Source organism: Alnus glutinosa, chromosome 7 (genome assembly GCF_958979055.1).
Source record: "Alnus glutinosa chromosome 7, dhAlnGlut1.1, whole genome shotgun sequence".
In the NCBI taxonomy this organism is placed as follows: Eukaryota; Viridiplantae; Streptophyta; class Magnoliopsida; order Fagales; family Betulaceae; genus Alnus; species Alnus glutinosa.
Genome location: NC_084892.1, coordinates 21039146 through 21055241, shown reverse-complemented (window position 1 = coordinate 21055241; position 16096 = coordinate 21039146). Strand labels below are relative to the sequence as shown.

Below are 16096 nucleotides of genomic sequence, written 5' to 3'. Positions count from 1 at the left end.
CCCTTCTTTGGCTAAACAATCAATGTTGAGACCGAACGTTCGACCTCTTTTGTCCAAACGTTCGATGATCAGGCAGAAAGTATATTATGAGCGTATTAATATTTAGGGCTTGTTTTAGCTCAAGTTTAGAACTAATGATAGTTCTTTTCTCAAATTTTGAGGTTGTGAAGCCTCATGAGGATTTTGTGGAGAAATCTCACGACACAAGTGAGTGAAAGTCACAACGATACTTGTTATTACTTTTTCGCATAGCGTGATTATGTTTATTTATAAAACCTGCATATTTACAAATCACGTGAAATACATTTTAAATTAATGTGAACTCTATTTTTATGAAAATAATTGATGAATAATAAGTTAATGAAAATTATGAGTTTGTAAAGGCATGCATGTAAAAGACTGTGAATTAAAGTGCATCGTATGATATGGTATATCGGTATTTGCGGAATAACGATACTTGTTATTACTTTTTCGCATAGCGTGATTATGTTTATTTATAAAACCTGCATGTTTACAAATCACGTGAAATACATTTTAAATTAATGTGAACTCTATTTTTATGAAAATAATTGATGAATAATAAGTTAATGAAAATTATGAGTTTGTAAAGGCATGCATGTAAAAGACTGTGAATTAAAGTGCATCGTATGATATAGTATATCGGTATTTGCGGAATAACAGCCATGGGTTTAATATACAAGTTAACCATATGGTCAAAGCTTTACTTTTGATGTTTGTCCTTGGATCCAATGGTTATTTTGTGACCGACGCAGCCATGTTTGAGTGGTGGTCACTACAAACGAACGTCATTAGCGACGTGTGCCACCTAAAGTTGGACTCGGTCATGCTTCTAGTGATGAACGATATGCGCTAATATCCAAGGCATTTGTATTGTACTACAAATCCCTCAGGACAATGTCAACCCTGCCAAGAAGATGTTAATATCTTGAATAAACCATATGGTGTTGAAATATGACACATTTCTCTTAATTATCATGTATTATATCTATATTGCATCGTCATGTCATACGATCTTTAAACTGATAATCTTACATAATATTATTGCATGTGATTTTATAAATAACTATCTTCATTATGTGATAACTTGTACACCATGTGTATTATTACCCATTAAGTTGTGAACTTACGCTTTATCTTTTCCACTTATGAAATATATGTTGTTTTATAATTGGACTACCTTTAAATGTCGAATTTGAGATGGACCTCAAGGCTGAAGCAGTTGTTTGGTGTAGTGATAACGATCTGGTTAATGCTTGAAGATTGATTGCAAGATTTTGAAGGCCGCTTATAGTAATTAATACTTTTGAGTGATGTAGTAGGCTTACCATTTGAGGCTCGATCGTGTATTAAGATTAGTTGGATCTTTTGTAACGTTGATGTGTATAGCAATTCTAGTTAATATGACGACTCTTAGTAGATACTTTAGTTATAATTAAGGAATAAATACCAAAAAAAAACTACTAGCCATTTTAAATAAAGCCCCACAAAGTGATAGGTGTGACAGTTTGATACATCAAATTACCATTTTGTATTAAAAATGCCACTTTTCTGTCTTTCTTCCTAAAATACTTCAATTTTCTTAAAAACTAAAATAAAAATTAAATTTAAAAACTAAAATAACTTAATAAAAAAAAAAAAATCTAAACAAACGAAATTGAAAAAGTTGCCTTTCTATTTTAGTTTTTTAAATTTTGTTTTTAAGAAAATATGGGAAGAGACTCAGATAAATTTTTGTTCATTAGCATGAATGTACAGCATTGTCTCCGACCAAAAGAGTATGAAGCATATGAGGATGTTAAATCAGATGAATTTGTTCTTCTTGTCTATTGGGATTGTACATTTTCTCGCATCATCTATGAAAATATAATATACAGCCAGATAACAAAAAGATATACGTTGGAATACAGAACTGTTTGAAGTTATTCCATGTCTATTTTTTTTGTACAACTGGGAAAGAAGACGCTGAGACAAACTTTGCCCACAACACCGGATTCGTACACAGCCCCTTCCACCTGCACCTCTCAATTCAGGCACACGGAAAATGATTAACCTCACTAAACTCCAAACATTAAAGCTCAAACCCCACTGCCAATCTTAAAATTTGAAAAGGAGGCTGCTTCTCGAGATTCTACCGCTGCGGATTCTTTCTTGTCCAACCCGAAAAACGAGCAATTTTGGAATGCATCCAGGCTGCTGGCTATGAGACGGTTCAAGCCGCTAAGGCTATCACTTAGAATCAAATCTTCATTATGGTATTTAGAAGATGGTACATCTAAATCCAGCGGTCCTAGAGAATCAGGCTGCATATGGAGACCATTAAATCAAGTCAACTATCCCAAAAAGCCTACTGAAAGGTGAACAATGACACAAAATATTATTCTGATTCACAAATTTATGTAATTGGTTCTTGCTGACACCATGCTGGAACAAGGTGTAATTATGAAAATGACCTTGCTTCTCGGGAATAATTACAGAGATGGCTTTCAGAATGTGAACCAGCAAGCTCCTAAAGGGTTATTGGGCTTAAAAATAACAGAAAAGTGCTCTAAAAAAAACATACCCAATATATATCTGCTAGTGTGCTGAAATCCTTTGCCGAATTGTCCAGAATATGTGGATCAGACTCAGACTCATCCACAGGGTCTCCTTCTGCAGGGTTTTCCACACGTTTCTCTACTTCAGGTAACTCCTGCAAGAAATTCCATAGATATTACATCTGTTTTCACTATACAAGCAACTATTCATACTCCCGTACAGTAAGATTGCTTGATTATAGAACGATGCAAATAATACCTCAACTGAACAACCAGTTCCCTCCAAGCATGTTCTGGCAGTCTGTTTGCATGCCCCTGGAGAAGTAACTCTGGATAAAGTTGGATCCTCCTGACACAGAACAGGGTTCTTTTTAAATGCAAAGGCATCGCATGTTTCTTCAGCATCCCAGATGGAACATGCAAGGGATGACAAAGTTGGTTGATATCCCATCTTGTCCTGATGCTTAGATATGTGAGCAGCAATAGCAGCATCAAACGAATCACAACTGAATGGAATCTGCTGAAGGCACTGAGAGCTTTCGGCAACAGGATGGTCAATGCAATTAGCATCAATATCGTGAGAAACTCCTGAAAGTAGATCTCCGACACTTATGTTGGTAAGGGTATCAGCCCACTCCCCAGCTGATAGTGCAGTCCCAGCGCTTAATCTCAGGTCATCCTGTATATAATACAGAGAAAATTATATGTAAAAAATAAATAAAAATGGCACCATAAAAATGGATACTACTCATGACAGAACTTTAGACTTCACTAATAGGTTCTTCCATTCCATAGTCAACAAGAAGCTATTTGAATGATAATGATCACGATCTCTATTAATTGAACACACCATCTGCTACCCAGAAAGCATTTCTTGACAAAATTTGCTTTCTATTTGCACGAGAATAAACATTTCATTGGTAACCATTCTCCAAATATGTCAAATTTCATTCACTAGTGTCTAAACCCACTTAATTAGCAACACTGTGTAATGTAAACTGGATTTTTTTTTTTTTTTAACTTCGCTTTTTTTTTTTTGGTAATTTTATTTTTGTTCTGTTTGAAGGGTGGGGGTCTGCCTTCAGATTTCAGAAGGCAGAGAATGTTGAACAAGAATGCTACTTGCATGGGGGGTATATTCAGCCAAGCTTATAACAGTGATTGAACTAGACATTACCGCATCTAGGAAAGCTGAAGTATCCCCAATCACTGGTCCTTTTTTAGCACGTGCACCTGAAGTCAATTTTTAATTTGTTATTGTGGCCCCCCACAAGATCATTTTTGCATTTTGCCCTTTTTAATACATAATGTATCTGAGTATTCTATCATGGACCCTCAAATCCATATCTACTTTCACTCAGGCCCCAGCTCAGCCCCCCTAAGATGTAAATTCTCACCTGTCCCTAAAAGGCTATGATGAAAGCAAATCTCATCAAAATCTAACAAATGTGATAAAATTCATAGAGGGAGAGCCTTAATTTGTTGCTTTAGCAGCAAACCAGTTTTTCACACACCAAGTATGAAGCAGGATTAATATCATGAAAATGTATTCTATAAGGGGTCTAGACCAAATTTCTAGTTTAAAATAGGCTATGCTCTGGCAAAAAGAAGCTTAATATAAGCTACATAAAAAGAATACTTGGTATATTATGCAGGGTTACAAGGCCCTCGTGAGTGAAAACATTGAAGAACTTATGTCACACCTGTTAGCTGACAGCACAACAGTGTTTAATAATAATATATGCATGAGAAAGGGGAGGGAAAATTACCACATAATCTAATTGTCTCATGATAGTCCCATCACCAGCCTCTTTTCTGTGCCATGATATATTAGTTGCACAATCAGACTCCACAAGGTTATGGTTTCGAACCTTGCAAGTGTACTTATTCATCTCACTGGGCACATCAGATGAAGCATGAGGAAGAGCATGGTTCTTGTTCCCTGAGGTTAGTTGATCCTCATAAAGATCCGCAGACTGCGCATTAGTAGATGGCATGGAGATGGGTGCTGAACCTGTGATCTTCTCCTTTATATTGTCCTCGGTCATGTCATGTTCACCAAGAATGCAGCATAATGCTGCATGAGCTTGAAATGCAGCAGAACCAAGCTCGGTATTGGAAAACCAACCATACCTTCAAGGAGATTTTATTAGTTAGTTATGATGTTCAATTATTTGAAAGACATTGTGTTTAATTGGTTAAGAGATTAGCAGGTACTTTAAACGGAAAACTGGAGGCCTTCCTATCATTCCATATACATCTGCAGCACTAACAACAGAGTCCTGTGTCCAACTCTGACAACCCACCAGGTTTTCCCCTTGCACACTATAAGGGAAAAGCAATAGCTCTCCAGATGCCACACTCGAATTGCCCCATTTGCGATTTAGATGCTCCAAAACTGATGATATCTTCTTCCGGGTACTAAGAGTGAGCTCCAGGAATGGATTATGCTTATCCTGTGAACAGATGAACAGAAGAAAAGAGATGAATTTACTTTTATGTACTGAACACTATTCAGCTGGTAAAACCTCATACCAAATCAAACTCAAGTTTTTTTGGGTGCTCACCATTTCCAAGGCTCTCCGAGTCATATCATCAATTGGAAATAACTGGAGCTTGAGTTTCATAGAAGTGAGCATATTGTTCTCAACAAAAAGATTGTGCGAAAAAGTAGGCAGAGGAGGCAGAACTTTGCCAATGGGATCAGAATCCTTTTGGCCTGGAAATTAGAATGGAAACACATCATGGTGTCAAAACATTCTCAGGTATCTAGAATTTAAATGCTTTCAAGAACATGGGAACTGGAAAGAACAACTAGGCACCCACCTGCAATACCTGGCTCCTGATCAACCTCTTTATCAGTAGTGGTCCGTTCCAAATGCTCAGCAGCATCAGCAACTAAAGAAACCCCAGCAATTGCAGCCTTTTCCCATTTTTTATATGCAGCTGATGAGATAACACCTGCCAGTAATCCAGTAGTGACAAGACCGAGAACAATTTTGTTGTTACAGCACTTTTTGAACAGTAAAACATGGGAAACTTTAATTTTATTATACTGATGCAAGAGTAATAAGAAACAAGGTTTACGATTGGGGTGGAGATCTGTAATAATATTGGTGATGCATTTTATCAGTGCAATGGCGCTTTGACAAACCCCACATCCACGTCTTACTTACATGACAGTAAAACCTTCACATGCCGTCAGAAAAATTTCATGGTACTGCTATCAGATAATAACTGTTAGGGATAGTACCCTAAAACTCAATTTAATATGACATTTTGGTTATTAAGAAAGTCATTTATTTTCTGAGAATTACAAGAACATCGAGCATTGTATATTTAATTGTTAAATATAATACATAAGTTACATTGTATATGGTTTAGGTGTATTAATGAGATTAATGAACATAAGATCTAAATTATAATTCCTTGCGACTCATAAATTTTAGTTCGTAGTTCGAGATGGATTTGGACATTTTATCTTAAAAAACAATAACATATTAATTATGATGATCTATCTTGATCATAGAAATAAGAACTTTTGATCGATATGTTAGTATATACATATTTTTTTTTTTCTGTAAGTATATGTTAGTGTATTTGGAATACACTAAACTGGACCACAGTGAGTTATTATTCTATAAACTAATTTCAATTGTACCTTGAACTCACGACTACTTATAGCATTAACTCTCAATCCCTGAGAGGAATTTGGATTAAAATGTGAAGTATAGGTCGCTTTAATGTATTTAGGAGTGAGATCTTGTATGGTCAATACCGCAATGCATTGGGTGATCGCATGTAGCATTGTGGGAATACTAATACTCAAGATGGAATCCATTATGAGATAGAAAAATATCCATTTGAGATAGATTTAGTGGAAATCAATTATTCTGAGTCTCGGACTTGAGCATTTTAGTAAGGACTTACTAAAATAAATATACTCAATGAAAATCAATTCTAAAAATATAATAATAATCAAGAGATTAAATCGAGGACTCAAGGAATAAAGAGTTAATGAAAATAAAGTGACTAATTTTATTTTACTCTATTTTACTATGGATATTTCTTGGACAGGGCAAATGCAATTATAAGAAGTTAGGGAGCTCTTGTATAATTAAATAAATTCTAAAGTGCAATTACAATTTTATAGTGGAGTAAATTGTAATTAATGGTAACTTTGAACAAGTCATGAGATGACAAGTGTCCTGAGCCCATTGAAGCTGGGTTTTATTTTTTCCTAGGGTCCCTCCTCAAGCTATATATACCCCATTAAGGGGGTGGTCGAATATACAAGTGAGAACAGCCCTAAGAGGGGCGGCCAAGGGGAGAGAAAAGGAGAAACTTTGTGTCCAAGTTTCTTCCTAGTGCTACACAACTACTTCAAATGATTTTCCACTTGGAGAGTTCAAACTCTAGGCCTTTCACAGTCATTGAGGCAAAGACGTGGTGTTTCAAAAGCAAAAGATGAAGTTTTGTTTTTACAAGCATCAAGGTTTGCAATTCTTGTTTAATCTTTATGCTTTGTTGTTAGTTTTTGAAAATTGCATAGCATGCAATACTTGAAGCTCATTCTTTTTTTCTTTTTCTTTTTTCTTTTTTTCTGCTGCGTTTGAAGTGCTTGATATGCATATTGGATTCCAACAATAACATCATAATAAATGATGTACGGTGAGAGCGCGTTTCGTACGTGGTTGCCTTGATTCGCCTACCAGGCGCCCGGTTGCTGTACGGTGATAGAGTGTTGAGCATCAGGTGTTTGGGGGTCGCGCTAGTAGCTCGCGTGGGGGCGTCAGCCGGTGGGTCTCATTATTGTGTGGCTCATTTCCGTCGAAAATGTGATCATTATCTGGGTCGGCCGCTTGGGTGCTGGGTGTTTTTTGAGATGGAGTCAAGTTTTATCGTAGAGTCGACGACTTTTGTCTTCTCGGTTCTAGAAGGGGCGTCGACGCTGAGGGTGGGGGAGAAGAGAAAAAGCTTCTCCAGCAAAATCTTCATTAGTTCTTCTTGCTCTGAGTGGTTGGTTTCGACATTGGAGCTTCTTGTGGATTATCCGGAAGATCAAGACTTCATCAAATCATTCAGGGAAGGATCGAGAGTCTTGATTGCTCGAAGAGGGTGTAACCAAGCCGGCCGTTTCCTAGAGGCAGCTTCATTCGGGATGGGTGGCCAAAAAGGGTTTATTCTGATCCCTGAGGAACGTGGAGGGCGGGGTTGGATCAAATTCTCCGACGAGCTGAGAAAGACCGTTGTTTCCTTCTCTGCTTCAATGGACAGGGGGGCTGGTTTCTTGCATGAGTCGGTGGAGTTTAAGGGGAAGGAAGTAGAGGCTTGGCCGGGTTTGGTCCCTTTCTCGAAGGGGCCCTATTTTGTGGAGGTGTTGAAGGCAAGTTCAGCCACTGGTGTGAAGAAGACGCCTCTGGTGGGGGGTCGTTTGTCCAGGAGAGTGGTTACGCCAGTGTGTGAGCTTGACCTTCTTTCGGCGGTGAGGGTGATAGATGCAGATCTGAGGTCGGCGTTGGACTGTTCTACCTTGGAGTTTTCTCCGTCTGATCTGTTGGGTAAGGACCAGCCTCACCGTTCGATGGGTCAGAGCTTGTTTCCACTTACGAGTTTGAAATTTGAAATTTCAAAGTTGCGCACGTGGAGTAAGCGGGTCATAGGTTTCAATTTGGCTTTGGGCCGGGCTGCAAAGAAGCTTCTAGGCCGGCTTGCAAGAATCGGACGGAGTCGAAAGGGAGTGCGTTTGGGTCGCTTCTTGCGAAAACCTAATTCCTTACGATCGTCGAGTTTCTCGCTGGAGACGACGTTGGTGGCTTCTTCTAGGCCGTGCGATCTCAATCCGTCGGAGTTTCCCGTTGGGGATCCTTTGTGCGAAGACCGATCTGGGGGTGGGCCTTCTCTGGTGAAGTCGGTTCCTTTGTTCGTTTTCCCTCCTCTGCCGACTACGAAGACGTCGTCGCCGGCGACTTTGGGCGCTCCTCCAGCGCCGTCTGGGTTTCTGTGTGGTGTAGAACTCTCCGTCTACTCTATTCCTTCACTTTCAGGGGCCTCTGAGTTGGAGAAGAAGATTCATTCTTCCCCTTCCCCCTTGCTGCATAGGCGACCGTTTCAACAATATTTCAGGAGGGCTAGGGAGCTCAGAGCAAGGCATTCGATCATCTGGAATGATGGGTTTCTTTCTGACTCTTTGGAAGCCTCAAAGCTGTCCGCAGAACCTGTTTTTCTTAAGGATACAAGTGGAGAGTCTGGTGCGAAAAAGAAGACAGAAAATCCAGTGATAATGGGTCTGTTTAGGAAGGGTTTTCTTAATCTTCCCCCGATTGGTTCAGTCCCTCCCTTCTTGCCGCGAGAGGTTAAGGACGTCGGGATGGTTCGACCCTCCTCTCTCCTTGTTCCGTTGAGGGAAATGGATTCTCCCAATATCGAAATTGGCCTGTCGGTTTTGATCACAATGGGGAGATTGTAGTTTGGGAGGAGGAGGAAGATGATTATTGGGAAGGATTGCCCTTGGATTGGGCATTGGAAGGGGCTTTTGGAGAGGCGGCCTTGGCAATTAGGGATGCCATGGAAGAAGATTTTTAACGGGAGAAGATTGCGCGCCAAAAGTCTAAAGGAAAAAGGGAGCTGCTAAATCTGCATAGTTCCATCAATTATGGTGATTCTAAAGTTCCCTCTAGGAGTAGGAAAGGCAAGGCACACATGATGTAGGTTTGTGTGCTTTGGTGGGTGGGTTGTGGGGTGTTTTGTTCGCAGTTAGGTGCTATTGTAGTTTGTTTTGGGGTTTTTCTTAGTTTTTGGGGGTTCGGGTTTTGTTGGTCCTGTTGGGTTTTTGCAGGTTAGCTTTGGTTGTTCCTGTGTATACTGTCTGTGTACTTAGGGGCGCCTTATGCTTTCTTTAATAAAGTCTTATTACTTATCAAAAAAAAAAAAAACAATAACATCATAATAAATCACATTCAAATAAGCGCCACAACAGAAAACCAAACAATTTGAGGGATGTAATATAAAACTATGAAAGGATATCATAAGAAACTCTACTTGAGAAGATCATCAAGCAACTAATTATATTTCAAAAAAAAAAAGGCCGGTGGGGTAATCACCTGGTTTCCGTCGTTGCCTTGGCGGTTTCATAGTGGTAGACTCTCCTCTATTGTTACTTCGGTTAACACCCACATTTGTATTGCGCTTCAATGTTGTTTTTCCAGATCCTAATTTTTGAATGTTTTGACTATCTACAAGAACCAGTTTAACTGTGCGAGCATCTTGTCCTGATGCTCTATTTTGGTTTGATACAGTGCTTGGAGCAGGAGGGAGACAGTTCTCCCCTGGGGAAGGTCGCTTCCTTACATTCTTCCTACGGTCTTTCAAGAGTTGGTGCTCCTTCATGGGAAAGATAATCAGTCAGTTGGGCACATGCAGAAGAGATCAACCTCATGTTTAGCAAAGCATTCCAGGATGAAAATTAGACAGTCTTGACTAACCAAGGCTTCAATAAATATCTTAAATCTCCGGGGCTTCAAGTGAAGCTTTGAGGCTTTGCAGCTATACTTTTCCAGTAAGGACCACCTATAACACAAAGTCACAGTTTAAGAAAATGATCATGCCAGATTAAATTTTTAAAGGAACAAAAAAGAATATATTTAACTATGCATAATTCCAAGTAATTAGCATTACTATAAAACAATGTAATAGGAAAAGTCAACGATACCCCAAGTTGTATGCTCTACAACAGAAAAGGGGGAGAGAGGGGGGGAAGAGAGAGACACGTGTACTCAACAACAAACTAAGATTGCATTAGCTAACATAATTGTGTCCCTAATGTATTTATGGGCTATCAATGACATAGTAAAAGGAAACCCAATCACTAGGTATGGTAACAGCTATCTGATGCATTTAAGAGAAACAATCAACCCATTAGTTGTTAATATTACCATCGAAGCATTGCAGCATTAGTATCTTTAGAGTTCTTGGCATCCAAACACAGCCCTGGACCGAGCAGCTTGTTCATACGCCTCACAAGTCGATAGTAATAATGCCTAACCTGAAAAATTAAACCAAAAAATATTGACAAGGGAAGATAGTCAAGACTTCCAAAGCATTGAATGAGAATCAGAAGAAAATCTAATGGCAAATACCTGATCTTTGTTTTTACTTTGGACGCGGCGGGTGATCTTTTCAAAATTCTGCAAGGAATGAGTAATGTAGTTAGGGAGCACTATAAAGTAATCACATCAAATGCCAAATCCACAGAAAATAACATGCCTTGCCGACTTGTCGTAATGCAGTAAAGAAACTTTCCTCCTCTTGACGTGTCCAGGCAGCCCATTGCCGTGTTGGTCTTTTTGCTGCATCGGGCATTTATGCAACAATTACAGGTGAGATTTTCTACCTCCCAACGTACCACATTCTCTAAGTCACCTATTAAAAGTAAAGAATATATAAACAATAACATACCAGGCTTCTTTGGCAGGACATCATCAGTGGTGGATAAGGTTAAATCAGGATCTCCATCCTGAAAGGAGATATTCTCTGGATGAAGGTGTGACTCAGAGTCCAAAGAGACCTGTAACTCTGTCTGCATGTTATAGACATTACAAGAAGACTATATGCTCATACTCATCAGCTTCAGAAAACTCATGTGATGATTTGTGTTAATCTCCAACTTGGTCCAAAGTCCAAATGCAGCAACCTAATAGTAGCAAGGGGAGAATTGCTTAGCATCCAAATAAATATTGAGTTTGAGCAAGAGCAAGTTAACTCAAATTATTAAGAGATCAAAATCCATTATAACCATGCATATAGATGTTCAACATGCACTTAAGGATGTCTACTCACACAAAATAGCTCCTCCCCCTCTTTCCACGTGATAAAACTGAAGGAGAGATTAAAAAACAAAACAAAAAAAAGATTTCTCATTATTAACTGGGAACATGAAATTTCATGAACCTCTTTTTTTGTATAAGTAAAAAAAAAAAAATGCATAGATGTAACTTATAGACATTAAAATTGGAGGGTCATGAGGTTTTGGTTTCCCCTTCTAAACCGAAGGGGAGAAAGGAGCTTAAAAACTTGGAGTGTTCTATCAATTTTGATGCTAGAAGTGTTTGTTCTAGCCAGGGTAAACGCAAGAGGGTTTTTTCAGCATTCTGACGAAGCCCAGTACTCTTGGGTTGGGGGTGTATTGTTGTAATTCTATGTTCTTGGATGGTTGTGGGCTCTCTTTGCGGGTTTTTGCGGGTGTCCTTGGATAGGTACTTTGTTCTTCTTTTTTTTGGGTTTTTTGGTGTTCCTTCTATATACTTCAATGTACTTAGGGACGCCTCACACTTTTTATAGAATTTGACATTACTTGTCAAAAAAACCTTATAGACATTAAACTTGTGATACAACCAGTTCAGCTATTTGCATAATCAAATTTATATTCCAAGTATGCAATCATGGTATAAATTGAACTTGCAGCCATAGAACTATAGTCATGATTTTTAAAATAAAAGTGGCAATAAATGGCTTCACAAATATTTGAAATATTTCATCTGAAATTGAAGGAAGTCTCAAGTGAAGAACAATGCCTCAATTAGCCATGGCATAATACATAAACATACAACCATCTATTAACCACTCTGCTGGTTTCAATACTTTTTGCCAGACAGATATAGAAAACAAAATCAAGAGCTAATAGCCTTCCAAAAGGTGTATGGCATTGAAACAGATCAACTTTCTCCTCTAAATTTTTTATTACTAAGGACCATTACAAACAGTAAAGCCATTCTGCTGAGTCTAGCATAGATGGTTCGCTCCTAGGTATATGCAATAAAAACGTTACATTCCTTAATCCAATGTAAATCCATTACAATCCTTCAGATGAATAAGGATCTTGACTTAATGTCCAAAACTACGAATTCAATTTCGCCAAATAAACAATCAGCACGAAATAAAAATTCCAAGTTGCATAAGTACTTTAATAAAAGGAACCTGATTGCAAATTTACACAATTCAAGTCATGCTAACGGAACATAATTAGCATTTCTTTAGCCTACAAAACCTAAAAATCAAAATTAACAAAGTCAAGCAAGTAATTAGGCTTCAAACATCAATAAATCAAACAAAAACCAGTAATTTCACCTCCGTTTGGTAGGAGAGAAAATGTGGGAAACTAAAAATACATTAGGATTTTGACCGTTCGATAATTCGTTATATCAGATCCAAATAACAAATATTCAACTCAACCGTGCCTAATACAACCACTTGGCTAAGTTAGGCTGAATCGTCCTAATCAAAGACCATAACAGCAACAAAAACAAAGATTAAAAGCTAAAAAACCTTAATCTTTTCCAGTACTTTCTCGGCGGCCAAACAAGGGCTAGGGTTTCGAATTATACAGTTGACTTCAGTACGAGCTCTCAATCACATAAAAATAAAAATAAAAATTGAATCTGAAAAATTCGAATTCACAGTACCTGCGAGAGATTTCGAAAGGTCCAGTAAACCCTAAAACCGCACGCGCGAGCTTAAGGTATCGAACAAAAGGAATGGAAATCGGAAAGAATCTTCCGACAGACGTCTACAGTTACAGAGATAAAGAAAAGAACGAATTTTACTTTGGAAAAAAGAAAAAAAGGAAAAGGAAAAAAAAAAAAAAGCGAGTGTTATTAGTTAATTCCTTCAAACTTAAAAGGAATAAAAATAAACAAAAAAAGGTGCTATTGAGTATATTACGAAAGAGTTTTTTCCAACCTGTTTTTGGTTCCTACAAAGGGTAAGGCAAACAGGGTATGCTAAATGACCTATGGTTATTAAACTTATTAAAGACTCTTTCTTTCTTTTTCCTTTCTATTTGAATTTTTTTTTTTTTTTTTTTAAACTTTTTGATACGGAAAAATAATACGTTTACAACTTCTATATAATTTTTGTACGACTCTCACAATTTTTTTTCAAACTAATCATTTGATCTCTTTTCATACATGTGAGTCTTATATATCCAATAGTTGATTTTAAAAAAAAGTTGTTGGAGTTGTATAAAAATTGTAAACCGTATCATATCTCTTTGATATGATATAAAGTTGAAAAAGTAGGATCCAGATTTATAAAGCATTTTCTATGAGGTTTACCAAAAAAAAAAAAAAAAAAATTGTACAATAAACTATTTAGGAAAAAATATAAAATCAGTTCATATGATTTACCTGATTTACAATAAGTTCTTTGTAGTATCAAAATATTCTGAAAGCACCTTGCATTATACATAAATAACAAATTACTCCCTATTGTATGGTAGGAGCCAATAACATCATAACACGTGTTACTCGTAATAAAAAAAAAATATAAATATACTACATATAAAACTATATATATATATATAAAGGTTTTAAAAAAAAAAGTTTCAAAAAAGGGTAAGGGCTAGAAGAAGGAGGTGGCTCGGCCACTCCAAGGGGTGGCTTTAACATTGTTGTTTTGCTAAATAATAAAACTAATCTCATTGAAAGCGTAAGGCGCCTTGCGGTTTACATGAAGTATACAAAACAAATAACCTAACTAGAAAGGGCAAAACAAAACAGAAAATCATTAAAACTAATCGACAGAGGAGACATGTTACATGCCTAATTACTCAAACACGTAACAGATAGATAAAGGCAGTTCGAAGAACCATAATACCTCCCAAATTAACTCAATAGTCGAATATTAATAATCTTTGCTTCATTTTATTAAAGAACTTATGATGTCTTTAAATAGACACTTACAATGCAAAGTACAAGTAAAAGACTAAATAGAATAAACCACTTCTGATATTATCAATAATGAGAACATACATATTATCTATAACATTTAAATCCTAATCTAATCCAAGTTCTAATGGTTATCAATAAAGAAAACTTATTATCTCTGAGTTATTATAGTCTTAAACTCTTAATAAAATTATACATTCTTATTCTAAATTAAGAGAGTCTTGTTACTATAAGACTTCTTCTGCCATAAGATGTAAACCCGTAACAAGATAAATACACCACCGTCCAAAAATACAAAATTTCAAAGACCATACAAATAATATCTCCATTACCCGATGAACAAAAGAATGTGTAGGCGTGAGTGTATGCAATAGGGTGTGTAGTACAGTTTTTTTTCCCCTTAAGATGTAAGACAGTCCTCGATGGAAGGTAGAAGGCGTTGATGCGCAAACATGGAAATACGAGTTGCAGACATCGAGATGTTGCGATGGAAGTTTGTTGGAGATTGTAATACCCAACAATCAAACCATAATTTATTATGAAATTTCAATTTTTGTGATAATAATCAGTAACTAAAATCTTTTTACAAAATATACGTGCCTTACTAATTTGCAATAATAATAATAATAATAATTACCTTAATTTGATAATTAATCAATAAAATAAACCCTAATCGAACGTTTGACAAATCCTTGGAAGTTAGAACGTTCGACATGGACCCCCATTCGAACGTTTGAAACATTTCTTGAACGTTATCTCTTGAATGTTCGATGAGGACCCCTTTTCCTTTTTCAAAATAGTACACTGAAAGTTCGAGCTCATATACCGAACGTTCAATGTTGCCTAAAAACAATTTTAACTTACTATTCACATCGTTCGATATAAGCCACCCTCACATCCCCTCAAATGTCTTCACACCCCATGCATCTTCGCAACCTTAATTCTTGAGTGAGAGAGAGATTTTAGAGAAAGAAGATGTAATTTTGGTGTTGCCCAATCTAATATTCCGTATTTGAAGATATTGAATAAAATATCTTAAAGTAGGAATTTAGGCCTAATAAACTAAATATGAATATTCATCAATTTAGGTTTAAAAGAACCAAATACTTAATGACAATATATCTAAAGTTTAAAATGGATTAAAATTTTATCCGAGTGTAATCAATCGAGCGATTATATATTAGTTTTGTTCGTAGGTGCACCAAAGGTGGTGAATGGCTTGCTTAGAATGTGCAGACTTGTCCAATTGAGCCAATGTTGACTTAGTAAAATCGATTAAAAGCCCACTAAGCATAAGATAAATAAATTTTTAAAAAGAACTTTATTTTCTAATTGTATCTTGAATGTGGTGTATGGTTTAATGGTTTATGGTTCAATGTTTAGATCCATCAATCTAAGATCTGTACAACATCACTTCCACTTTTATTTTTCCTTAAAAGGAAAAAAAAATATGATGGTAAATAAAAATAATAAAATTAAAAAAAAAATACACTTCAATAGTTTTCACATTACTAAAAAATACCAAGGACAAACTGTAATTTCACACCTTGTTTCACTCTTTTATAGAAATAGAAAACAATAAAAAGAGACAGAACATTACATTTAGGAAAATGTTAGATTTACAACACCAATACAACAACTGCACAACAACCTCTCACATGTTAGACCTACACATTGGGGCCCACCCTCATGTGAAAGGTTGTTGTACAATTGTTGTGATAGTGTAGTGCAAGAATCAAATCCCTTACCTTTAGGGAGTGTTAGAAGAACACTCAAAATTACACACCCACTACACACCCCCTCACATGGGGTAGATCC

The 16096-nt window shown here is 36.8% G+C and overlaps 1 protein-coding gene across 2 annotated transcripts; it reads right to left on the bottom strand.

Moving 5' to 3' along the window:
* Positions 1-1794: 1794 nt before the first annotated feature.
* On the bottom strand, positions 1795-13199 carry LOC133872757 (TSL-kinase interacting protein 1). Of its 2 annotated transcripts, XM_062310354.1 has the most exons (15): positions 13016-13199; positions 11394-11430; positions 11013-11247; positions 10821-10903; positions 10694-10741; positions 10490-10599; positions 10040-10124; positions 9659-9938; positions 5382-5516; positions 5123-5274; positions 4773-5011; positions 4325-4688; positions 2815-3234; positions 2582-2710; positions 1795-2321 (listed from the first exon to the last, which is right to left on the bottom strand). In XM_062310354.1, exons 3-15 carry the CDS (start codon positions 11137-11139, stop codon positions 2097-2099), a joined length of 2397 nt encoding a protein of 798 aa, XP_062166338.1. In that variant the 5' UTR covers positions 11140-11247; positions 11394-11430; positions 13016-13199; the 3' UTR covers positions 1795-2096. The 2 variants fall into 2 exon arrangements, with proteins under 2 accessions (XP_062166338.1, XP_062166336.1); XM_062310352.1 differs by lacking the exon at positions 11394-11430.
* Positions 13200-16096: the final 2897 nt, after the last annotated feature.

Bases quoted from the DNA above. Each gene is read 5' to 3' on its own strand.
- LOC133872757 (XM_062310354.1), bottom strand. From the start codon at position 11,139: ATGCAGACAGAGTTACAGGTCTCTTTGGACTCTGAGTCACACCTTCAT. The intron at 10,600-10,693 runs GTATTTGCCATT...TTAATTTTTCAG, and splicing joins AAAGTAAAAACAAAGATCAG to GTTAGGCATTATTACTATCG. The intron at 3,235-4,324 runs GTAATTTTCCCT...TATTATATACAG, and splicing joins TGAGACAATTAGATTATGTG to GATGACCTGAGATTAAGCGC.